The following is a 26,301-nucleotide window of genomic DNA, read 5'->3' as shown; positions in this document are numbered from 1 at the left end:
CATATCCTGTAGTAAGGCTAAGATTGAATAGCAGCTTTATGTGAGGGTATAGCTCTTCTTGGAGTTAATGTAGCACGCAGCCCAGGACACCATCCGGTCCCATTGATGCTGTGTTTTTTGCTTTGGAGAGGGCGGCTCTCACCTGGGCATCTGAGATGTCAGGAAGGCAACACTCTGCTGGGATAGATATTTGTCCTTTGGGGGGGGGGGGTTGCACTGAACCTGTCTGCCAGGATGTTGGCATGTCTGAGGGTTCACTGTATTTTTTGTTATTATGGACTAACTCTGAGCATATCTGGGAGTTGCCACCCAGGTTTCTAACATAACTAAAGAAAGCCTTATGATTATCTTTTGTTGCTTGTGCAATTTTTCTCTCGAAAGTGGCCTTGGATGTTTTTATGAGTGAGCGTAGTTTTTTGCTAGTACTGATCAGAGATGCCTTCCCTTTTAGGGATTTTGCTCTATCATGTAGTAGCTTCCTCCTTCTGTTGTATAGCTTATTTATGGCTGGGGTCCACCAGACAGGACGCCTGCCTTTGGGGGAATGGGTCTTGGTTTTATGTGGGATTGCATTATCCATGCATTCCTGAAGGTGTCCATAGAAAGCGTTTATAAAGGATTCAGCAGATAGGGCCGTGGTTTCCACTGGCCTGGGGGCCTTGAAGGATTTCACTTTGGTTTTAAGAAGTGTGAAGTTAGCTTTTGAGAAGTTCTTGACTGTGGTCTTTTGTGCTGGGGATGGGGGTGGGATGTGGATTTCTAGTGAGATTAATTTATGGTCTGATCTTACCAATGAGGGGTATACTTCTGGTATGGAACATTGTGTTCCCATGTTGGTGGTGATCAGATCTGGTATGTTTTCCCCTCTTGTGGGAGTGGTGACCAATTGTTCCATAACATTTGAGTTTATGAATTCTAGGAACCTCTGGGCTAGGGTGCTGGGGCTTGAGTAATGCTCCCAGTCTATGTTTGGATAGTTGAAGTCCCCCAGTATGATGGTGTTTGTAGAGACCTTCATATTCTCCAGTGTCTTCAGGAAGGCCGAGTGGGGTTCCTGAGTTTGAGAGGGTGGTCTGTAGCATGCTACAAACTGAAAGGCAGTTTTGCCCACTGTTAATTGCACATGGATGGTCTCCGATGCTTTGTGCAATGCCACTAACCTGGAGGTGTGGGTGTCTTTGATGAATATGGATACTCCCCCTCCTTTTGTGGTTCGGTCTGAGTTTTGGGGCCGAAAAGCATGATATGAGGTATAACCTGGTAGTGTTGGCGTGCTCTCGGTAGCCTTGAACCAGGTTTCTGTCACTGCATAGACATAAATGTTCTCCATACTGAGGAGGGCTTTGAGAGCATGCATCTTGAGCTTTAGATGTTCGTGATGACCAGGTCCAGTATGTTGTCTCCTCTGGTGGGAGTGTTGACCAGTTGAACCAGGGCATTTGAGTTTATAAATTTTAGGAAATGTTGGGCAAGGGAGTTAGTACTTGAGTAATTCTCCCAGTTAATGTTTGGGTAATTGAAATCACACAATATTAGGGTGTTTGGTAGGACCTTTATGTTTCCCAGTGTTTCCAGAAATGTGGAATGGGGGTCCTGGGACATGGTGGGTGATCTGTAGCAAGCTACAATTTGAATTGCAGTTTTGCCCTTTGTTAGTTGCACGTGGATGATCTCTGAAGCATCGTGCTGTGCCACTAACCTGGAGGTGTGGGTATCCTTGATGAATATGGATAAGCCCCTGCCTTTTGTATTTCGGTTTGGGTTCTGTGGCCAAAATGTATGGTATGAGTTGTAGCCTGGCAGCGCTGGGGTGCTCTCTGGAGCCTTAAACCAGGTTTCTGTTACTGCACATATATCTATTTTCGCCATACTGAGGAGTGTCTCGAGTGCGTGCATTTTGAGGTTTAGACTTCCGGCATTGAGTAGCATTACCCTCAGTTTTTTGTTGCTTGTGCTGTTTACGGCGGTGGGTTTGTCTTTTGAGCTTTGCCTAAAAAAGGCACTATGGGAGTGGCAAGAGCCTTGACCAGTATTCAAAAGCCTAAGGGTGACAGGTGCAAGCCATCTCTAGCGAAGCAGCGTTGCTTGTCGAGTTTGTTCATAGGTGGGTACTAGGCTATCGGCACTAGAGCCTATACAAGCCTAGCCATAACAATTCCCTGGCTATTTCTTCCTTATTTACTTCCCTGGACCCCTGTCTAGCAGGGCGACTGATGTGATCCCTGGGGTGAATTTCGTTTCTCCCATCCAGTCATCAAGGTTCCTTTTGAAGAGGGCCAAAGAGGTCCTCTGCTTGACATGTATGGGCAGTCTATTCCAGAGTTTGGGGAGTCTCTGGGTCAGGAACCTATCCCTCCAGCATGGTTTGTTTATTGTGATGACAAGTTTAGATCCCTGGAGCGTGTGGCTCTGAGGGATTGGGATTTCTTTAAGTGTAGCATGTCATCCCAGGTGGACAGAAACTGGATCCCCTTTGAATGACACCAGAAACTTCACCAATTGTTGAAGTCGAGAATTTTTTCTTTATACTGTGGTATACTTCTTGGTGAGGGCAGGATGCTACTCAAGGTCAGGGTCATACCGGCCTGGGCTACGTGATCAGAGAGCTCTTCCATGTCTCTTTTCACGTAGTCCAGGGAGGTACGGCTCAGGTCATTCACACCAAGATAGACAATGACAGAGTCATATTTGTACTTGTTCTGGAGTGACCTGAGTGCTTGTGTTATGTGATGGACCCTGGCACCCAACAGGCAGCTAACAGTAACCTTCTCCTTATTCAGCCTAGTGAGTGGGACGTCAGTGTGCCTGACTATAGAGTCACCTATTACTAGTATGTTGGGTATGCTATTTTGCCTTAAGGGCTATGATTGCATGGCACACTGGTTTTGTGAAGTATTTGTTTCATGGTTTGTGTTAGGGAGTGGAGGTTGCTTGGATGTTTGCTTTGGAGGTCTCTGTTGGTTTTGCAGAGTTTTATTTAGAGCCTCCTAGTATGTTTTCATGTATTTGTGTTTTTTCCCAGTGCTGCTTTAATGGGTCTCTGTGAGACTGGTGGTGTGATGCAAGTATTTCCCTTCTCCTCTTGACTGTCTGATCCAGTCTTGGGTTGAGAGAGCTTAGCCTCCAGTTTGGCTGTATAATTGCATCTCTTGCATATATTAGTGTTTGGTGGTAGGAGGAGGGGGTTGTCTGTGTACATGAGGCAGTTGTAACATTGCCTCAAAATGCCCAGATTCACCAGTTGGACTGGAGAGTACACCTGAAACTGCCCTTTGGACATGCCTGGACAGGTACAGGGAACTGTTTTACTGGATGGGTAAAAAAATAACGGAAAGACCCGCCAAGAAACTGATGCTCCCAGGCCAGTTGCAAATAAATAGATAAGTAAAATAAACTGTGTAGCGTAGGAACAACCCTGTGCAATGCAAAATCTTCAGCATCAAAAAGTCAAACAGACCAGACATGATAGTTGTGTTGAGCGCTTTCGCGTATATGGTCTGAGGAAGCCTTTTGGTGAAAGCGCTTACCTGTTTCCTGTGTCTAATAAAATGCTTGGATTTTACTAAGGATTGGTGATTTGTGAACTCAACACAACTATCGTGTCTGGTCTGCTTGACTTTTTGATGCTGAAGATTTTGCTCTGCACAGGGTTGTTCCTAGGCTACATCGTTTGTTCTGCGTATTTGTTTTACTAGATGGCTGGTAAGGTCAAATAGAGAGCCTTGTCCTTCTGTACAGTACAGGAGGGTCTAGTGCTAGGGTTTATAAGTGCTTGAGCAAGTGCTAGGCTGAGAAATGAATGGCTTGAGTGCTTAAGTTAAACGTCTGTCTAGTTCCAAGGGAAAAATTGAAGAAGAGACTTTGTGGAGCCGGGAATAGTTTTACCCGGCGCGCAAAAACCGGGCAAATACGCTATTTATAGCAGGGAAATGAAAGAGAGAGAAATTAGCTCAAAATGGCCAATAGACTACTAATTTCTGGGCTGAAACCACACTTCCAAGGACAGATAGGCTGTTCAAAGCTCCCCTCTCTCACAGGTGAACAGAGAACTTCCTTCTATCCAAGTAAGGTATGGGCAAATAAAGAAATGAAGAAAATAAAGCAGATGCACTCAAAAAACTTCAAATGCACAGAAAAGGATACTTATTGTTATATATCACAGATCAGAGTTGTAGTCAATGCCCCAGTAATAAAGTAGGAAGAAACACAAATACAGTAAAAGCAGATGAATAAAGTACAATATATATATATATATATATATATATATATATATATATATATATATATATATATATATATATAAAACAATAGAAAACGAACAAACTGATTTAAACAAGTTACCCAATTAACCAGAAAAAAAGCTCAAAACTGTGCCCTGTTCCAGCAGTCTTCAATCAGACAAGTTCTAACTGCACACTCCTGCCACTGGGTTGCAGGGGAACCTTCTCCAAAAAAGATGGTCTGGATCAGTGCTCAAGTTATACAAGCAAAACTAGATTCAGCAGACCTGAATCTGGTCTATGCTACAGCAACAAGCCGCACCAATTTCAGAAAGAAACCGTTCAAATAAGCAGGCACAATAAGCCTGTGACCAGATATTCCCAGCTCAAAAGGGCAGAATCCAGCCTCTCTTCCCACAAGAGTGCAGACCACAAACCTTCTTAATGTAGAATAACTGGCCTGAAGCCCAAGTGCTTAAGCCAGAACTAATACACTTTTAGAATAACAGACACTAAGCCTCCAATCAGCAATTCCCAGCTTAGAAGGATTTAGGCTACCTGTCCTGCCACAGCAGTGCAGACGACAAACTTTCTTAATGTAAAACAGCCTGTATGAAGCTCAAGTGCTTAAACCAGGAGACTTGGAATAACAGTTAGAATTTAATCAGGCTGCTACCAAGCAACAATAAATGCAGCAGAATAGATAATGTTGAGTACTTTTAAGAAAAGTAAAATAAAGTAGGAGGAAAGACAAATATAGTAAAAGCAAATGAGGAGAGAGGAAAGAAGAACCTAAGTGGGCTGGCCTTCTCAAATCTTCTCTGTATTATGTAGAGTGAACACTAGACTCTGAATATGATCTCACTGTATTCGGTTAAGTGAGCAAATGAGATGGACCCAGGAGGAGTGTTCTAATACAGACTTACAGGAGGGGCGGGCAATTCCAGAGCCAGCAACACTAATGCCAACGCAGGAACAGGGAGGGAGGGCAGGGAACTAACTGCATAACTTCAGAAAGACACACACAGCACACTGTTCAGAAACACAGTTAGGAAACAGAAAAAATGAAAATGCAGTACTTTTAAAACTGCAAATTTGTACTTAACAGAATACTAAAATACACTACTGCAAGTTTTACTTAGCTTCAGCTTCTAATGCAGATGTTTGTAGCCAAGCAAGTCTCTCAGAGTTGAGCATAAAATGATTTCTCAAACTTTGTGGCTAGCACTTAAAGTGCAGAGGAATCTTCAGGTTTTAATCCAAGTACATCTCCAATCAGGTTCCCGTGATATCTGAGGACAGTGTGGCTGCAACATTGTTATCGGACTTTCCCATTCCTCTGTTGCCTAAGGAAGAAATTTCTTTGCTGGATCCACCAGATATATCAGAATCCAGTCCTCCCTTTTCATGTACCTTCCACCACTCAAAAGCTGTTTACATATGCATCCGACCTGGCCTGGAGGGCTTGTTCCAGCAACATCAGAGTCTAGAGGTTCGCGTCTCCTCAGGTCTTGAAGGAGCATATCAGCAACAATGAAATAAAGTTCTTATCCTGGCTGTTAAGGCTGTACATTACCTTTGGACTCCAGGGCCACTCAAGGTGTTCACACATAACTCTCTCGTACATAAACAGAGGGAACAAGGGCCACTCAAGGTGTTCACACACAACACTCTCGTACATAAACAGAGGGAACAAGGGCCACTCAAGGTGTTCACACACAACACTCTCGTACATAAACAGAGGGAACAAGGGCCACTCAAGGTGTTCACACATAACATTCTCGTACATAAACAGAGGGAACAAGGGCCACTCAAGGTGTTCACACATAACATTCTCAAACATAAACAGAGGGAATAAAGTCTTACCATCTTTGCATACTAGTCCTCATAACATGGGATTTTTCCATCTGCCATTTGTTATCCTGGATGTTAAGGCTGTATATTACCTTTGGACTCCAGGGCCACTCAAGGTGTTCACACATAACACTCTCGTACATAAACAGAGGGAACAAAGTCTTGCCATCTTTGCATACTAGTCCTCATAACATGGGATTTTTCCATCTGCCATTTGTTATCTTGGATGTTAAGGCTGTACATTACCTTTGGACTCCAGGGCCACTCGAGGTGTTCACACATAACACTCTCGTACATAAACAGAGGGAACAAAGTCTTGCCATATTTGCATATTAGTCCTCATAACATGGGATTTTTCCATCTGCCATCAGTTGATTCTTCCGAAAGTCTGTATTCCCTCAGAGCGCAGTCTTGTGGTAGATGGTCTGAGCAGATCGTTACCTTCATTAGTCCAAGTGCACCTCAAGACTGGTTCAACAGTATGACTCTCTGTAGCTACTCCAGGTCCAAATAACTAGAGGTAAAACACCCTACCACATCGATGATCACTACAGGTCCCCCACCATAAACCATGTGAAGCACACTGCCTATCTGGACTTGCTCGACTCGCTCACTATACAGCCAAACATCTTGGTCATGGGAGATTCCAACTGTACAATCGAGTGGGCCACATGCACTAGCACAAGTTCAATTGCCCTGAGGTTCCTGGACTTTGTAAATGCAAATGCTCTGGAACAGTTGGTCTGTACTCAAACAAGGGGCTCAAATGTTCGTACTCACCAATATGGGGGCAGGGGTTCACGGCACTACCCCCTGTGTTCTGCCCTCCCTAGTAAGATTAGACCATAAGTCTGTCTCGTTTAAAGTAATGAACAGACCTGACACCTCCACTGGAGCAATGAAAATGAGAAACTTCTCCAAAACAGTCTATAGCCTACTAAGCGATGGCTTTACAAGTTTTAAACCCCCTGCTAACACAGCCAAGAGTGACAATGACTGCAGTGCAGAGAACCACTCAAGTGCCCTGTATAACCATTTAAACAACTGTATCGACACACTGCTTTACACGAAATCAAAACTAAGTCTTCCTGTCAAAACAAGCCACCGTGGTGGACCTCTTGTGTAAATAGGTTATATAATAAAAGGAAGAAACTGATATCTAAGAACAAGAGGGAACTTAGCAGAGAAAGAGCACCCTCCACGGCCTGAACAAGCAAGTCAGGTATTTGGAAAATCCCTCTAAAACTAGTTATGAGGCTAAATTAGCTTCCCTAACTAAAGATAGTCATAAGGTATTGTTTACCTACATCTGAAATCTAAAAGGGAATACCCAGCTATGTGCCAAACTCATAGTGGATGCTACCACTCACACTGACCCTGAGTAAATTGCCAACCTGTTAGCTGACAGATTTGGCACAAACTTTTCCCCCCAACTTGACCCAGTGGATCCACTTGGCACTCTCTTTAATCATAGCTTGAGCGCTGGCTTTGTTCCAGCAGAGTGAAGAGCAGCAACTGTAATCCCCACGTACAAAGTGGGTCCATCAAACTGACCCTGGGAATTGTAGACCCATAAGCCTGACAAGCCTTATCTGCAAAGCCATGGAAAGAATCATCATGCACTCGTCAGCAAGGACGTAGTCAAACTTCAAACTCTTAACCCGACCCAGTTTGGCTTCGTTAAGTAGATCCTGCTCACTAAACCTGGTGGACTTCTTGGAGAATGTCATCAAAGGCCTGGATGAAGGCAAAGCAGTACATACCACCTATCTTGATTTAGCCAAGACTTTCGACACAATCCCCCACTCAGATATCATTGAGAAATTGGCCCTCCCCTTGTTTCAGAAAGAAGCAACAGTCCACAAAAAACTTAGACCAAAGAAGAGCCGTAAAGACAATAGAGTGAACTATTGAGGATAAAAAAGAAATTATGTATTGTTACTGTTATGCAAAAATCCCAGAATTTCCAGACACGAGATATATTGAGAGAAATTAGAGAAAAGAAAAAAAATACGTCACAAGTAAAGCTGTCAGAAGCTTCAAATAAGAATGTGTGTTCATTAATGCAACAGATTTGTGAAAAACAGTATATAGACAAAGAAACTTTGATCTGATGAAGTGCAAAAATATAAACAACAAAACCTGGAGAATTTTGAAAAGTATAAAAAAAGAAATAACGGACATGGGAAGGAAAGAGATTTGATGCGTTACAATATTTATGCAACGGCGAAAGCCAAATCAATATAAAGAAGGCTGCCCCAAAAATATTCGAAGAGAAATACAGGCAAAGGAATCCGGACATGGAAAACTTTTACAATACAAAAAATAAGACACAGGAAAAATAGAAAAGGAGATTAGAAATGGAGACAGTAAAGACATAGAAACTGAGGATGTTATTTGTGTTTCACTGTTCCAGTCATCACCTGTGGGTTATCCCTGCTGTGGTAGCCCTTGGCCAGCCCGAATACCAGAGTCAATGTTTTTCTGCGTTGGCTGCTGTCACCTGTAGTCTGACGTCAGGTCAACAGTGCTATAAAGCAAGGCAGCTGACGCCATTACATCAGTCTTTCTTGCCATGGAGCCCATAGCAGAAGCAGTTTGCAAGTGTGCCAGTCGGTCGCTCCCAGACTTTGAATTACAGGTGAGAACGTCTAACGCTAAGTACCCCGTTGGGGATCCTTTTTTTTTTTGCACTAACCAGTGTCCAAAAAAGTTAACAATTGCCTCCCCTGTGGGAAGCAGATCCCACACCGAGACTCACTTGTTTAGGCCCAGACCACGACATCCCACGTTGCTGGTTCTCTGCCCTCTTTAACGCGAGAACCATTCGCCATTTAACTCTAATTGTAGACAGGTATTTTCATCTTCCATCTTTGCATTCCGAAATGGCATCCGTCAGTCAACTTCCTGTAAACATTCCGAAAAAATGCAGAGATAATAGAGACAGATCACACAAGACTAAGCCTTCCGATGACTACAGCTAAGCATCTCGTCAGTTCTCCGAATTCAGTGAGGTTCTTCCGCAGCCCCTGATGCCCCATTCAATATTTACGCAGGCCTCTACCGAGACCCTTTCAGAGTCTGGTATGCTGCAGAAATCTTCTTGGTCTTCTGAGCCTTTGGCTGTCTCTGCCTCGGTTGGGTCCAGAGCCACGACGCAGGCACTGGCTTCCGAGGAGTCCTCTTGCATTACTGAATCTAGACAAAAACTGACATCTTCGCATCCGACAACGTTTCTGTCAGACCGATGGATACTCTTAGGGCTGGAAGCTAGGCCACTCCTAGAAAATCTGCCTCTAGCCACAATCTTGCTCCTGCTCCACCACCCCAAGCACAAATAAAATGGCAGAGGATCTTGTCTCCCTTATCAGGGGGTAAATAGGCCACAACTTCTAAAAGGAAAAGACACTCTTCTCCTGAAATTATGACAGAACAGGATTCTGAGGAATCTGATTATTCAGATTTTGAAGAGGAACAGCAACCTCTGACTGCTTATGAGGATTCAGATGCAGAAGAATCCATTCCTTCTGCCTCCCCACCAGAAGACCGTTCCTTTGGAGAAACCCTTCACACCCTCCGAGAACATTTCCAATGGGAATCTCAGGACTTCCCCCAGTCTAAGAAAAGGCTAAGAGAGTTTCTGGACCTTCCCCAGCACAAACCCCTGGACATCCCCCCATCTTAGAAATATTGGATGATGTTTTCCATGAATCCAGCTTAGCCCCTGACACCCTCCCATCTGCTCCCAGTAAACCTGACAGGTATTGCAGAGTACCGGATTCTCATAAATACCTGTACAGAAATCCTGCTGCAGACCCAGTGTTCATTAGACAGGGACTTAAAGGAGCTAAGACTAGTTCTTGCAAGAATCCTATTCCTTCTGACAAGGATTCCAGAGCTCTGGACAGATGGGGTAAGAAAGTATACACCTCTGCAACTTTAACTATCAGAGCACTCAGCTGTCAGTTCCATATGTTAAAATATCAACAACACACTTTGGAATTACTAAAACAAAAGATTTCAACCTTTCCTGACTGTGCCAATTCAAGAGTTAGATTTACTGCACTCTACTTGTCAATTGGCCAAACATACACTGTGGATATGACGACTTAGAAGCCTCAAACAGGGCAGCAGTGTCAGGATTTGTCATTAGGAGACATGCATGGCTGAAGGAACAGCCTTTCCCTGATCATGTCAAGTCTAAATTAATTGATGCACTCCTGGATAAGGGCCGCTTGTTTGGAGTAAAAGCAGAAGAGGTGCTTAAAAAGATGGAAGACAAAGTAAAATCTATGCAAACAGTAAAAGATTTCTTTCACATTCAACCTCCCAGGTTCAGCAGGAACTTTCCCTCTAAGCGCTGGTCTTTCCCTGCACCTAGCAGACAGGGCCAAGGTAAGCCCCGCAGGGACAGACCACCCAGGCCCCTATCCCAGGGGCAGCAGAGAACCAAGCGGTGGACCACTTCTGCCCCAAAGGCAGGGGATTGTAAGCCATCCTTCTATGGCAAAAACTCTCAATGACTCCCTCTTCCCCCCTCTGCTATCTTTTCACTCACTGAAAGCTAGGAGGAAGGCTCTCCCTCTGCAAAGAAAATTGGCTTTCTGTAACAAAGGACCAATGGTTTTTAAACATCATTTTTCAGGGATACAAATTCTCTTTCAATGAACTCCCAATTCCAAGAGGGTACACAGACTTGCCTCCAAATCAGTGGGCAGAGGCATGGAAACTGGTCCAAACTCTCATATCCCAGGGGGCAGTGGAACCTGTCCCCTCAGATCAAACAGGCAAAGACTTTTATTCCAGACTATTCCTTGTTCCCAGAAAAGAGGGCACTTGACGCCCCATCCTGGATCTATCCATCATGAACACCTCCCTGGGGGGGGGTCCCTAAATTCAAAATGCTAACTTTGCGGCAGCTGCTGCCTATACTGACAAAAGATGCCTGGCTAGTGACCCTAAACCTAAAAGATGCCTACCTCCATATCCCCATAAGGGAATCCTGCAGGAAAGTCCTGCGCTTTAGTGCAGGATCACAGCACTTACAGTTCTCTGCACTACCCTTTGGCTTATCTACTGCGCCCAGAGTATTCACCAAATGCTTAGCCCTAGCCATAGCATTTTGCAGACAGAGAAATGTACAGATTTACACTTATCTAGATGACTGCCTCATTCAGGCAGAGTGCAGAGAAAAGCTGCTCCAGGACCTTCTCTTTGTCAAAACCCTCTTAACTTCCCTAGGGTTCACCATCAACGAGAAGAAATCAAAGCAAACACCCTCCAGGGAGATCATTTTCTTGAGAGGACTGCTGGACACAGCATCCCAAATGGCCTTCCTGTCCCCGGAAAAGCAGAGCTTCCTGCCTCTCTACTTTACCCAGCTGGCTTTGAGAAGTCACCTCACTGTGAAGAAGTTCCTGCAAGCCTTGAGATGCATGGCATCTTGCATCCTTCTAATTCCTTTGGCCAGGCTTCACATGAAGAAACTTCTGTGGTATCTAAAGAACCTTTGGTGTAAACACTCTCAGCCTCTAGAGACCTCTCTCCCTCTGATCCCCTGTATAAGGGCCGAGTTTCTCTAGTGGGCAGGGGCGTGTACCAAGAATAGAGGTCTTCCCATCATCCTCCACCCTACCGCACCGACCATCACCGCCAACGCCTCAGATATTGCTTGGGACGCTCACCTAGCAGGCAGGTGCACCCAAGGTCTTTGGGATGCCCAGCACCTTTCCTTACACATCAGTCAGAAGGAAATGATGACAGTACAAAAGGCTCTGACATCCTTCAAACCCCATCTCAGGCCAGGGTTCTCCTTATTAAAACAGACAACACCACAGTAATGTGGTACATCAACAAACAGGGAGGGGCACAATCTTACCCTCTGTGCAGGCTAGCCAGGAACCTCTGGCTGACCGCCTCCTCCTTGGGATTACACCTAATAGCCCAGTACCTACCAGGGATCAGCAACACCCTGGCAGACCACTTGAGCAGAAACTTCCTGGACCCCCACGAATGACAGCTCCACATAAAAATCTTTTTGCAAGTCACTCAGGAGTGGGGAACTCCGGAGGTGGATCTCTTTTGCTTCGCACCTCAACCACCAGCTGAAAACATTCTGTACCAGGGAGTATCACCACCTAGCTTTGAAGGTGGATGCTTTGACCTTCCCCTGGAACTTCCTCTTTGTGTACGTATTCCCTCCTCTGCCTCTTATTCTCAAGGTACTGATCACGATAGGGGAGGAGAGACCAAAGGCCATCCTCATTGCCCCAGATTGGCCCAGACAGCATTGGTTCCCCTTACTGCGCAGCCTGACATTACAGCCTCCCAGGCAGCTTCCCCTGATCTCAGACCTGTTTACCCAGGCGGGGGGGGAGGGGGTAAATGTTGCACCCAGACTTGCAGACTCTCAAACTGTCAGCATGGCTAATACTTTAAAAGCAAACAAGGGGCCCTGTTAAGCAAACAGGTCCTAGACATTATCACAGAGGCCAGAAGGCCCAGAACCAGAAAATCTTACACACGGAAATGGAAAAGATTCTGCTTCTGGAGCCAGTCCAGAGGGAGCAGTCCCTCACAACCTTCCATCCCTCTTATCCAGGACTACCTAGCCGAGTTACTCAATAGTGGCCTCTCCTTCTCTTCTATTAAAATCCACGCCTCAGCCATTTTGGCTCATTTCGATACAGACCAGCCCCTCTTCTTGCAGAGCTTGCTGACCCATGCCTAGGTCTGTAACTAATCCTTCCACCCCTCTCCTCAGCTTTGGGTATCCTCTTACAGGTGATGACTGCAACAGTGAAACACGAAGAACATAGTACAGTTGTGTACACTTACCATAAATGTAGATGTTCAAGTGTATTCACTGTTGCAGTCCTGGTTTCCCTCCCTCCTTTCCCCTTATATCCTCTTTCCTTAGGATGATATAAACTTCTCATGGTGGCTTTTAGCCACCAGGACCACTTTACCATATTTCCTTGTGCTTCTGATGGGTTAGGGCAAGAAAAACTGATGTAATGGTGTCGGCTGCCTTGCTTTATAGACTGACGAAGTGACGTTAGATTACAGGCGACAGCAGCCGATGCAGAAAAACATTGACTCTGGTATTTGGGCCGGCCGAGGGCTATCACAGCAGGGATAACCCACTAGGTGATGACTGCAACAGTGAATACACTCAAACATCTACATTTATGGTAAGTGTACACAACTGTACTTTATGGGGTACCCTGAGAAATGAAGGATTCAGTGTAGAAAATCTAATTCAGAAAGCACCACAACAGGATAGAGCAATGGGCTTCCAAATTAAGGGGAATCCAGTGGAACAGGAAGCAGTTTGGTCTGTTGCCATATGAAGATATTTTGGAGCCTTCCACAGGAAACCAGTATAAATGTTCACTTGAAGTTGGACAGCAAGAAAAGGAACAGGAAACTGTGGAAACTCTGATTCAGTTAATGTTGGGAAGTGATAGGCCAGTAAGTTCCCATATGACAGAGCAACGGATGGCACAGGATGAAATTGAAGAGAATGTGCAACAAGAAGATGCTCTAGAACTTTCTATAGAATGGCCGCAGGAAATGAAAAACAAAAGATGTGCCCTCAGTTTAAAAGAAAATGAGCTAAGAGAAGAGTTGCTTGATTTAATAGCGATAGATAGACATATTAAGATGAATGAAAGAAATAGACTGCAGAAGGTCAATAAAACCCAAAAAGTCAGAAGTTTGATAAAACAAATTAATACAGCAATTAGGGCTCTGAGATCCATGCAGTGTAACAGAAGTAAAAGGATATATTACTGTGCAACTAAATTAATAACCGATAAAGTTCTACCACAAGAACACAGGGTAGTGAGGGAAAGGAAGGGGAGAAATCGATACCATCATGGAAGTATCAAATAGAGAAAACTATAAAGCAATTAAGACAAGAAGTGTCACTGTTAGAAGAGTATAGAAGAGGGAACAGATCAACAAAAATACTTAGAAAGGTAGATGTGATAAAAGCAATGTGCTGTATTACAACAGATCAGGATCTCTCATGCACTACCGCAAATAAACTAAAAATCTCAGCACAGGTGGAAAAACGTAGAAGATACACAGATATATAGAAAGGAAAAATACAGAATAAGTAATTTATTGATGACCCAAAAAGTTTTATAGAGAATTGGGAAACAAGGTAAAAGGAATTGAATGACCACCAAAAAAGGAGGAGCAGATACATTTTGGAGAAGTATTCATGAAGATCCTGTGGAACATAACAAACATGCTAAATGGATAGAAGAAGTAAAAGAAAGAATAAGAAGTTTAAAGGTACAGGATATGAAATGGGACGAAGCAACAGCCAGAGAGAGAGAGTGAAACAAAGTTAAGAAAAGCCTCTAATTGGAAAACCCCAGGCCCAGATGCAGTACCCAACTTCTGATTAAAAGTATTAACATCTTTGAACGAAAATTTAGCCATGAGTAAGAACAATTTAAATGCGCACCCTAAATAGATACCAACCAGGCTGACAGGAAAAAAACAATGCTCCTTGAGAGTAAACCTGCAAGCTGCCCTAAGTCTTATAAACCAATAACTTGCCTTCCAACGACATATAAAACTATACATGGGAATTGATGCTGGCAGAGTTTATAGTCATTTAGAAGAAAACTCCGTTATGGCAGTAGAACAAAAGGGGAATAAAAGAAAGTCATATGGAACCAAAGGATCATTTGTTGTTAAATAGTTATAGTGGAGAACTGTGAAAAAGGGGAAGAATCTAAGTATGGCATGGATTGACTACAAAAAAAGCATTTGACAGTATCCCACATTTATGGATAAAAGAGTGCTTAAAAATGTATAAGATACACCTTACACTGATCAACTGCATTACAGTGACCATGAAACAGTGGCAGACCACTTTGCAGTTAAGCCATGATGAAGGACAAATTATTATTCTAGTGGTAAAAATTCAAAGGGGGATATTCCAGGGTGACTGTCACCACTGCTATTCTGTCTTACCCTTAATCCATTAAACTGTCTGCTTAACATTTTAGGTCATTGCTATAATTTGGCTCATAGAAAACAACAAAGTGTAAAGACTCCTCATCTTCTCTTTGTCAATGATTTAATACTGTATAGCTCATCAGATGAACTGAAAGCACAACTGCAAGTAGTGAAAACTTTTTCAGATGATATAAGAATGTTATTTGGTCTTGATAAATGTGCAAAAGCAACCTTTAAACAGGAAAACTGCAGCACCAAGAAAACATCAGTTTGGGACAAGAATGTGATATAAAAGAACTTGAGCAAGAGGGAGTGTATAAATATTTGGGAACTGGTGAAGGATCAGCAATAAAACATGAACAAATGTGAATAAAACTTAGTAAGGAATACTTTACAAGACTTAAATTAATCCTGAAGACAGCAATGACATCCAGGAACAAGAGCCAAGCTATAAATCAATTTGCTCTTCCTGTTCTAACGTACAATTTTGGAGTGATTGACTGGACCCAAAATGTTTTGGGGTAGATTAGATAGGAAAACAAGAAAGATGCTTCATGCTCACCAAATGATTTATAAAAATCAGTGATACCAAGATTATACATTCCCCGTTCTGAAGGAGGGATGGGCCTCCTTGAAATTGATTATATGTATAGATCTGTAATCGTGGGACTCCACACATCTGCTGTTTTGAAACGTGAGGAGAATAAATCCAAGAAGACTTCCCTGGTTAGTCTAGCAGAAGCATATCGGCGCCAAGCAGGAATGGAAATCAAACCAGAAGTAGATAAAAATCAGGCAACAACTGAATGTGCCAAAAAACAAAAGAAAGAACATAAGGTGAAGGACCAGATGAGAAGCAAGAAATGTGGAAAATGCTTAAATGTAGTTGCAAGTATAGAAAACTTCTGGAAGAACCTCATGTTGATCTGGATCAAAAGCAGGAATGGTTAAGGAGAGGTAAATGTTGGTGGCCCAAGATAGTGGGCTACATACACATTGGCTTATAAAGTCCATTGAACATGTGGGAGAAACAGACAAATGCAGGTTTTGTAAAACAGAATTGGAAACAGTCGCACACCTCATTGCTGGTTGTGACATACTAATAATAATGTGGCAAGACTGTTGCACTGGGGATTGTACAAACATTATGGTACTGAAGTGGCTGAAAAACACTGGAAACATGAGCCACAAAGCATCATGGAAAATGATGACGTCTGCATCACATGGGATCCCCTATTACCAACAGTTCAAAAGATGGATGCTAGTAAACCAGATATAGTGGTCCATGAAAGGAAGACAAAAGTAGCATTGATCATTGAAATCCCACACCCAGTGGCTAGTGTCTTGCATACAGAGAGACACAAAGTCATAAAAAGTCAGGACTTACAGGCAGAAACGAGAGCAATGTAGAAGAAAGATACTTGAGACAGTTCCAGTATAAGTAGGAGCAACGGACAGAATCTAAAATCGTATTTAGATATGTTACCAATACATGTAACTCTGTACAAATTACAGGAGGAGTCATTACTGGCCACATTTTGGATGCTTCGAAGAGCATTTCCGGCTGACATCAAAGATGGAGACAATACTAATTTCATGAACTTTAATCGTACTTTGACTTAGGAATGGGGTCCTTTCTCATCATGGCATTAGAAACTCAAAAGAGTTGGAGAAATTTAAATAAATGGGGATTAACCAATATGTCACTATATGGATAGCCAACTGGCTCACCGACAGAACGCTTTCTGTCAGAGTTCTGGAGTCCACCTCCACCAGTAGAAAAGTTATCAGTGGGGTACCGCAAGTTCTGTGCTGGACCCTCTACTGTTTGGAATCTATTTTTTGGAAGTTCAGGCAAAAGTAGATGGCCTGTAGCTTACTAAGTTCAGAGATGACTGCAGACTGGGACCAGTCATTGTTGGCATAATGGTTAAGGTGTTTACCTTACAGACAGAAGGTACAAGGATTAATTCTCACCTTTAGAAGCATGTCTGGGCTTAAAAGGCTCCACGGGGTTGTCCCCAAGTAATTATCTATCAGTGGGAGGTTGGCATAATGGTTAAGGTATTTGTCTTATAGACACAATGTGCAGGGTTTGATTCTCACATGGGGCAATTGGTTAGGCTTAAAATGGCCTACAAAGGTGGTTAGCAGTCTTCTAAAGATATTAGCATATTACAAGAGGGGTTAACACAGACAAATGATTGGTGCCAAAGCCACAGTCTAAAACTAAATTTAAAAATGTGCATAATTGTCCCCTTTGGCAAAGAGGTAGCCCATGCAAATTGCCATATAAGCAGAACCCCTCTAAGCTTGAAACGAGTGATGCTTGACTTGGGAACACAAGTTGAAATCATCTAAACTTCAATCACCAAGTGTCCACGGTTTCAGAATCTCACTGTGTGGAACAGAACGAAACGCCCTAGCCTGGTGTTAGTGGATAACATCCACTGACAATCCATTATTCAAAGATTCCTAGACTAATTGATAAAAGCTTATTAAATTAGTGGTACAGGATCTTCCAGCAGTAAAGCTATGTTGGTGAATGTGCCTATTTAGAGGCATTATTTCAGCCACTAGTTCACATAATATGCTCAAAGCACTTTCCTAAGTACAGGTAGGCTTGCTAGGTAATTGTATGGGACACCTGGACCACCTCATTTAAAAACTGGTACTGTAATAACTTTATTAAAGATTTTAGGACCATTCTTAGGTGTTTCTTGAAATATTGCAAACATGGGAGCATAAGGTAATAAACCAGTTTTTATGGGGGAGTGGGCTTCAGTTCTGGCTGTCACTGAAGCATCCGAAGTGTAGGACTTGTAGTGAATAATGGATATGCCATCTTGTTAGTCATTTGAATCACTTGGTACTGCAGGCCTGATTTCTGTCATGGAAAACGTATATTCAGTGAATGGATATCAGAACTTCAGGCTGGCATGCACCTGGTACCTCACTGTGTCATTGTCATTCATAAACTTAGCCAGATGAGGCCACGCTCAGAATCCCAGTCAAAATTGTAACACCTACGAAGGGAGCACATGGGTCCACAGCCATGCTTCTAATGAGTGCCGCTGGGAATTAACTTCTGAATTCTCCTAATACAGTGCCTTGGTGTGTTGAGCCAATTCATCTCCTGATATTTTTTTTCCTGGGTGCTGAAACTGGGAGGGAGGCAGGAAGGGACATATTTTTCTTTGAGGCGCCTACAGTTATAAATCCCCTTCCCATTTGGGTCTCTAAGCTGGATTAGCACTTTGCCTCCTTTTTCTGTTAGGAAGGGAAGGGTTTATTTGCCAAGGAGACTCTGTGACCTGCTAGCTGCCTTACCTTTCTCTACCCGCAGGAGTTGTAGCATTAACTAGAGCAGTGAAAGGACATTCATTTGCTGGTGAAGGTGCTTCCAGTTCTTATTTCAGTAATGTGTGTGTGTGTGTGTGTGTGTGTGTGTGTGTGTGTGTGTGTGTGTGTGTGTGTGTGTGTGTGTGTGTGTGTGTGTGTGTGCCTGTTACAGCCACTTGGATTATGGGCGCATACCTTTAGCAAACACTGTAGCCTTGCTTCCATTCCAGGGGCTTCCTTTAGCAGAGTGGTGTTGTAGGGTAATCTGCCATTAAGCCCTCCTAGTTTTCTAATCCTTACCTCTCATCATTCTTTTTGGGGGGATGCTGCTTGTAATTTTAACAGAAGGTTACAACTTTCACTCATTTATCCCAAGTACAAGAGGACAAAAGCCAACATAAATAAAAGAACAAGAAGGACACAAAGCTGTACCAAGTACTGCTGATTGTTGGGGACTCAAGTGAGCACTATCAGATCTGTTAGTGTACTCCTTATTGCATAACAGTCCTTTCTTTATCTTTGACTAGCTATGTTTCAAAAACAAAAACAAATCCAAGGCAGAAGGTCGCGAGTAGCAAGTATTTTATATGGTAAACCAATTAAAACAAAAACATATAAATTACTTGTATATTAAGCACTTTCATCCCTTTTTGGAACTTCATCAGAATATAAAAACAGTTAAGTTACAAAACCTTTATACACACATCCATGAGCAATGACAGCACTTTGATGTTTCAAGAAGTAGATTCTTACTATGTAAAACAGTTGCTGCTCTCAACCGCCTGCCTTGTTTTGGATTTGTTTTGCTTTTGGAGCCTTTTGGTTCACTTTATACACATTTGGCACAGCGGGTTCACCCACCTGTCTACACCTAATGTGTTAGTAAGTAGCTTGACTCACTAAATGGGGCAGCAGATTGGATGATAAGTACTGGTTGCTTGTTTCTGCGACCCTGTGGGCCCATGTGCTCCCTTCGTAGGTGTTACAATTCTGACTGGGATTCTGAGTGTGGCCTCATCTGGCTAAATTTATGCAAGAATTGGCCTTCCCAGTTGATCTAGTGTGAATCCCTGGCTCTTCCTAACTTGATGCCATGTTGTTTGGAATCCAGCCCAGTCATATGATCCATCAATGATGTTTTGTGATTTTAGATACAACAGGTACATTCTTGCAGTATCAGTTAATCTTTGAGGAGGATCTTGCTTGATGGGTAAAAGGTGTGCTCCTCCGTTCCCCTGCCAGCTGACCTTGACGATTGATTTTCCCTGTAAATGAGGTATCTCTGTATGGGTATTTCATGGTAGTAACTGGGGTATCATATCTTCACTGTGACTTTTATTTAGCAGGGTGGTGCTCTGGGCGATGGTGTAGAACAGTGAACCTCACTAGTATTTCATCGTAAATGTTAGAGTGTTGTGGTAATAGCATAGCTTTACAGCTGCCACAGTAATTTTCTCAAATGTTTTTCATCCATTTAGCCTGTGTAATATTCTCCGGGTGGCCATGGTGGTGCAGCGGTTAGCGTTGCCGCCTCGCAGCAAGAGGTTCTCTGGTTTGATCCTCTGCTGGGGTGCCTTCTGTGCGGAGTCTGCATGTCCTCCCTGTGGTTGCATGGGTTTCCTCCCACATCCCAAAGACATGCTCTAGGTGGATTGGACACTCTAAATTGGCCCTAGGTGTGAGTGCATGCATGTGTGTGCCTTCTGTGGAAGGTTGGGCGCTGGGCTGGCAACTCAACACTGTAAAACTCCTCTGCCAATCATGAGCGGACAGGTGATCCACTGTGGTGACCCCTAACCGGGAAAAGCTGAAAGAAGAAGTCAGTGTAATATTCTCCAAATGTTTTTCATCTGTTTAGAATGCTGCTTTCTCCTTTTGATATGATATTTTTTTCAAGAGCCTTATTTTAAGTGTTCTGCTATACAATTCCCTGCTTTTCTAGCTAAATAAATCTTGTTGTATGGCAGGACTTAAAATGAAAAATATTTGATTTAGTTTTGTAATGCATAATGCCAACGTTTATTTAACTTTCCATACAAGGGACCCAGTATTTAGATATACCTAACTGTACAGTTTTCTAGTGCACAATGACATGTATGTGGGGATCATAATAAGTATTCCTTATTGTTTAAAATGAAGTGCTCCCCTTTTGGGAGAACCTGTACATTTTAGGATGCCAAGAGCACTCGCAAGAAGTTATTTGAGAGATGACAAGAGCCCGCAAAACAATGATGTAAAACATTATTTGTATCTCTCAACTGTCCAGGATGTTGAGTCACGTTGCCATGCTTTTATGGAAAATGCTAAGTGTTGTGGTAATTTACAGTGAGACAATAATACCAGTCCGAGAGCGTTCATACGTCTCATTGCTCAGAAAGTGCGTGTTGATGCAAACCTATTCTGCTAACTTTGGTGAATTAGAGCAATACTTAAAATGTTCCTGGTTTTGGGCCTTTTAACCCCATTGTGTTTGGTTTTGTCCAGAATTCTTGCACAAACAGAGAGGTATGGTTACTGCACTGTGCCTTTCTTAAAAGTGGCTCTGAATAAAAAAACTAATGAAGGCTATGAAGTAAAACTCATCAGAACAAATACATATTAACTGAAAATTAAACAAATTCCAAAGTTCTGTCATTCTTTCTAAAAGTCTGTCCAGTCGAACAAAGCCTGGTGATAATGGAGAATACTGGCCATAAAGCAACAAGTGACCATTGTGGAGAGCAGGGGACCTTGAGTAATCATAACATTCACTATTTTTGGACCCCAGCTTATCAAAGGTCGAATGTTCTCTATTATCACCATAGTGATAAGGGAGGTGATAAACTAATGGGCACATGGCATGAGGGACCTGTTATAGTAAACACGTGACATTGTAGCATGCGTCATTACTGGATACGGCCATCCCTGTGCATGGGAACTTGGGCTGAAAATGATGCCTGTCTTTGTAGATCAGCTGATACTACGAGTTTAACTGTTAAAATTCTATGCATGTATGTAGTTTGCAGTCTGATGTACAGCTGTAAAAGTAGTTTACAGTGACCGTCAACATTGGTTTCTTTAAATAAAGTATTACAGGAGTTGTGTAAATGGTAGTGTATTGTCTAGCAGAGTGTAGAGGACACATTAATCGCTGTGACTGATGTTTGTGATGCAACTGATTCACTTTTATTTTCTTGGCAGATCACGGTGCTGAATCCGATTGAGAACCCGCAGCTGGAACTGGCTGTCGTCATGCTGATCGTCCCCTTCTTTGTAAATGTTAGTACACTTTGTAAATGTTAGTAAACTGCCGCTGCCACTTTGTAAATGTTAGTACACTGCCGCTGCCACTTTGTAAATGTTAGTACACTGCCGCTGCCACATGAAAGTACAAGCAGTGCTTCTCCATGTTTGGATAATAAGTTGTGGAAAGTCATTCTAGTGGAATGCAGCTAAATAGTGAGCCAGAAGGGAGCAATATGCATTCTTTTGTGTTGTTTGACACGTGAGATAACATCTCTTTGGCACGGCTTATGGAGGGTGTTTGCTCAGAATGTCCATGTTTAATGGTCAGTGTATCCTATTATGCATGTAGTTCTGTCTTGCTGCTGTTAGTACTTTTTCTGTCCAGTCTGTGCTCAGTAGGTGCATATCAGTATCAGATAAGAGGTAACGTAACTGTGGGAGAAAAGGTTTTGATTTAGTAGAATAATTCTCATTATTTTTGTCATTGTAAAATTTAGGAAACTGAACTAGAACTGAGCTAGCTGGACATGCCTGACACAAGAAGACTCTGCCATTCGCTTAACCAGAAACGGGAGAGCAGGATGGCACTTCTTAAAATTCTGGCATCACCATTAATTGCACGAATGCTTTTTTTATGAATGTACGTTATTACTAGAAGTCATGGATGGGTTTGTTTGTTGTATTAAGAACTGTTTTTTGTTGTTGTTATTATTATTTGTTTAATTTGTTAACCAGCTGAACTTGCTAGATGAAACTTGTTTTCAGGGGCCAGCTGGAAGTGCAACCTTGTTAAGTGAGTTGCAGAAATTCCTACAGTAGGCAGATGGAATTTGATGGAATCGAACCCTAGTAGCTCATAGCTTTAATCCTCTGTACCATACTCCATATTACCATAAACATGTTTAAGTCTGAGAAGTTGGAATGTTTGCTTCAGATGCAGTACCACAACCTGGAGCTAGTTTGACATTGATTATGGCTCCTTTAGCATGGAAAATGACATCTGTGTTGTGGTTAAGGAGTCTCAAAAACAAAACTTTTCTCAAAGTGCACATGGGTATGTCCTTGCTGGTAGGTTGTCTCAAATACAACTTTCAGCACTATCCCTACTGGGATACAAACATTTAAAAGTGTTACTCTTTCCTGCAGTGATTTGTGGGCAGAAATGGATGATGCATCAGGTGCTGGAATGTTCCACTTGACTTTGGAAACTGAATTCAGATCAGCACTGGGCAGGATGAGGAACTAAGATGCAGGGTCTGAAAAAATGTTTAGAATTAGTGCAACAAGAAAGCAACACTTCATTAAAGCTGAATATGGACACTTTGTGTTCACAAGCCATCTGCCACTGGTCTGAGATTTCTCCACTTTTCTAAAATGCTTTTTATAAGATAAAAACATTTATATTTATGTTATGTGGTTTATACAGGATAGGTTTACAAGACTAAAGATGATCTTTGTGTTTCATTGCTGCAGTCCTGACTTGTGGTGTTTTCTGCTATGGAAACCCTTAACAAGCCTGACTACCAGAGAATTTTTCCCCTCCTCCTGCAGTTGGCGGACACCCTGTCTCTGACATCACTGCGCCTTAGTATAAAGGGAGTCAGCTGGTGCCATAACTTCAGTTGTTTCTTGCAGTTGGAGCCTGAAGCAGAGTCTTAGTCAATGTTTCCATTGGTCTGTACCTAAGGAAAGAGACTTCTAAAGCTAAGTGCCCCATTGGGGAACTTCTCATGTGTTTTGTGACTAATGTCAGAGAAAATCAATAACTGTCTCTGCTGTGGCAAACAGATAACGCACCGGCACTTTCATTCTTTTTGTGTGAGTTGTTTAGGCCCAGGACACTACATTCCTAACTGCCAGTTCTTTGCTCGCTTTAATAGAACTGTCAAGCATAGGGCTATGACCCTAGCTAAACATTTTGGCAAGTCGTCAGGTCCTTCACATTCCATGTTATCCACCAGTTGTGCAGAAGTTGATCTCCCTAAGCAAAAAAAGGAAAAGCACTTCAGACTTGGGGCCTCAGACGACATTCTTTCACTGTTGGCCAGGCCTTCTAAGCTTGCGATTGCCAAGGAAGTGAGGCACCTTCCCATCCCTCTTCAGCAACTGAGCTGGTGGCGCAGGCCTCTATTGAGACCGGTTTGGAGTCCGATATGCCTCTGCGTCTCTCTACATTCTTACAAGCCAAAGGACCTTTCTCGTCGGTTGAGTCTGGGGCCGCTTCATAGGTTCCAGCCTCAGACGACTGCTCTAAAACTGACGATGGTCCTTCATGTTGTTCGTTCGGGTCCTAGTGCAGAGGTCATCCATAGACCTAAGCCTAAGGCCTCTCACAAAGAAGCTACACCTTCTTTACCCAAGCCTAGACTCTCAATCTCAAGTCTATCAACAAGACCTAGTGAGGCTGGTTGAGGATTTGATTTTCTTGGTCAGATCAAGATGCCTCCATCCACCAGAAGCATCCCCTGGTAAAAAAAGAGGGATACTTCACCCCAGGAATTTTCTGACTCCTTTGATTCTGAGGAGAACCTTGATAATAATGAATCCACTTTGAAGAGGGTGCATCTATTGCTTCCTATGTGGATTCTGATTCTGAGGAGAACCTTGCTTTAGCTTCCTCCTGAAGATATTTTCTTTGGGGAAACCATACATAAACTGAGGGAGCATTTCAAATGGGAAGCCCAGGACTACCCACAATCCAAGAAGAGGGTTAGGGAATTCCTCAGTGTCCCTGAAGATAGACCCATTGTAGTTTTACCAGTCTCAGTGGTTAGTCAGTCTTTCTGGATTCCGCTGTACAACAAGACTCCCTTCCCCCCTCCCCTTGGAAACCTGACAGATTTTACAGGATTGTAGATTCCCACAAACACTTTTTTAAGAGACCTGTGGTAATGACTGAGATTCCTAAGGGAGCAAAAGCTAGTTCTTCCAAAAACCCTTTACCAGCCGACAAGGAAAGTAGAGCTTTGGACAGGCTTGGAAAGAAAGTATACACCTCTTCTGCCCTTTGTGGTTAAGGTCTTAGCCTCCCATGCACAAGGTGCAAGGTTCGATCCTGACCTTCGACCAATGCCTGTTTGGAGTTTGCATGTTCTCTCTGTGTTTCCGTGGAGTTTCTCCCATGTCCGAAAAACATGCTGAGTGCTTCCATCTCAAACTCACCAATGAATGGAGCTGTGGCAGCAGCACAGATTCTACATGGTGCCCTACAAGGGGAAGAGTTGTACAGACCAACTGCTTTAGGCATCTACTGTGGTGCGCAGTATCCTCAAGATAAGAGAACACGGATCACAGACTGTGTAACGTGGCAGGACTAGCCACTTGATTGTGTAAAATGTGGCTCTAGGTGATTCGATCATGTTGACTAATGTCACCAAAAATGGGGATGGGTAGTTACTGGTGATAAGTGGGTTGAGGACCCGACGTACTCTGACCCATGCCAGGGACCCGTGCTAACAGTGGGAGGAGTATATGTGCCCCTATTGGCCAGTGTCTGCCCGCCATAAAGCCCAGCAGCCCTGGGTCAGTAAGCTACTGGCTGGCCGGTGTCTAGTTGCCTGGATTGGGTTACCTGGGATATCTCTGTTTTAGCAAAAGCTGGATGTAAAACCAACCAACCTGCCAAACATGAACTGAGAATTGCTACACTTAATGTAGGTTCACTGACGGGACGCAGCTTGGAAGTAGATGACATGATGATACAGAGGAGGCTGGACATCCTATGTATCCAGGAGATGAGATGGAAGGGCAGTGCAACAAAGCCACTTGGCTTGGGATCCAGAGTCTACTACTCAGGTGGAGGGCAGGCTAGAAATGGTGTAGGAATTGTGGTGAGAGAGAGGCGTCAGAAGGCAGGAAGGGATATCATCAGAATTAATAACAGACTCATGGCAGTCAGATTTCAGTGTAATGCTAGGGCAGTATTCATAATCTCAGCCCATGCCCCACAGCAGGGTTGTGATAGTGAGGAAAAGAGTGCATTCAGACAGCAGTTGCAGGACCTACTAGATAAATCAGGACAACATGAATTGGTGTTGATAATGGGTGACCTGAATGTACATGTCGGGACAGACAGGATATGAGGACTGCCTGGGTCCACATGGGTGGGGCAACAGCATAAATCACTAGTTGCCATAATCAGCTACAAGCAGTGGTCAGAGAAGGCTCTAAGGTCAACAGAGACCAGGCTGAAGACCTGTAAGTTGACAAGTATAACAGTTCAAGGAATTACTCAGGGCTCTAGCACCCCAAGAAGAGGAGGAAATAGACGGAGTTGAAGAAGAATGGCAGTGCCTCAAAACAGCATGTGTGAGGGGTACAGAACAGATATGTGGCTGAGCCAGGTATGGAAATAAGGTACATAAGGAAAGCTGGTGGTGGAATGCAGAAGTCCAGGAAGTCATCAAAAGAAAGAGTGCAGGAAGAAGTGGGAAACAGAAACGACTGACCAGTAGGTTGGATAACAAAGAAGCTAAGAAAGAAGTTGCAATAGCAAAGAATAGGACATCGAAGGCACTGTACCAACTTCTGGAAAGTGACTCAGTAAAGGGCACAAATACACTATATCAGGTTGCAAGGCAAAGACAGAAAAATAAAGAAGATAGTCAGAGACCCTTCATAAGAGATGCCAGCAACAACCTGCTCACCAGCCCACAGGACATCAAAGGCAAATGAAAGGAGT

At 43.2% G+C, this 26,301-nt stretch overlaps 1 protein-coding gene across 2 annotated transcripts in view; it reads left to right on the top strand.

Moving 5' to 3' along the window:
• The window catches only part of LOC122807819 (store-operated calcium entry regulator STIMATE-like), a 792,354-nt gene that overhangs the window by 600,316 nt on the left and 165,737 nt on the right, over positions 1 to 26,301 (top strand). For both annotated transcript variants that reach the window (XM_044078908.1, XM_044078907.1), the window contains exon 6: positions 21,576 to 21,653. In XM_044078908.1, coding sequence (XP_043934843.1) covers positions 21,576 to 21,653 — 78 coding nt within the window. The remainder of the gene's footprint in view (positions 1 to 21,575; positions 21,654 to 26,301) is intronic.

Source organism: Protopterus annectens, chromosome 7.part1 (genome assembly GCF_019279795.1).
Source record: "Protopterus annectens isolate FY-2018-M chromosome 7.part1, PAN1.0, whole genome shotgun sequence".
NCBI lineage: Eukaryota > Metazoa > Chordata > Ceratodontiformes > Protopteridae > Protopterus > Protopterus annectens.
This window is presented reverse-complemented; position numbering and strand designations above follow the sequence as displayed.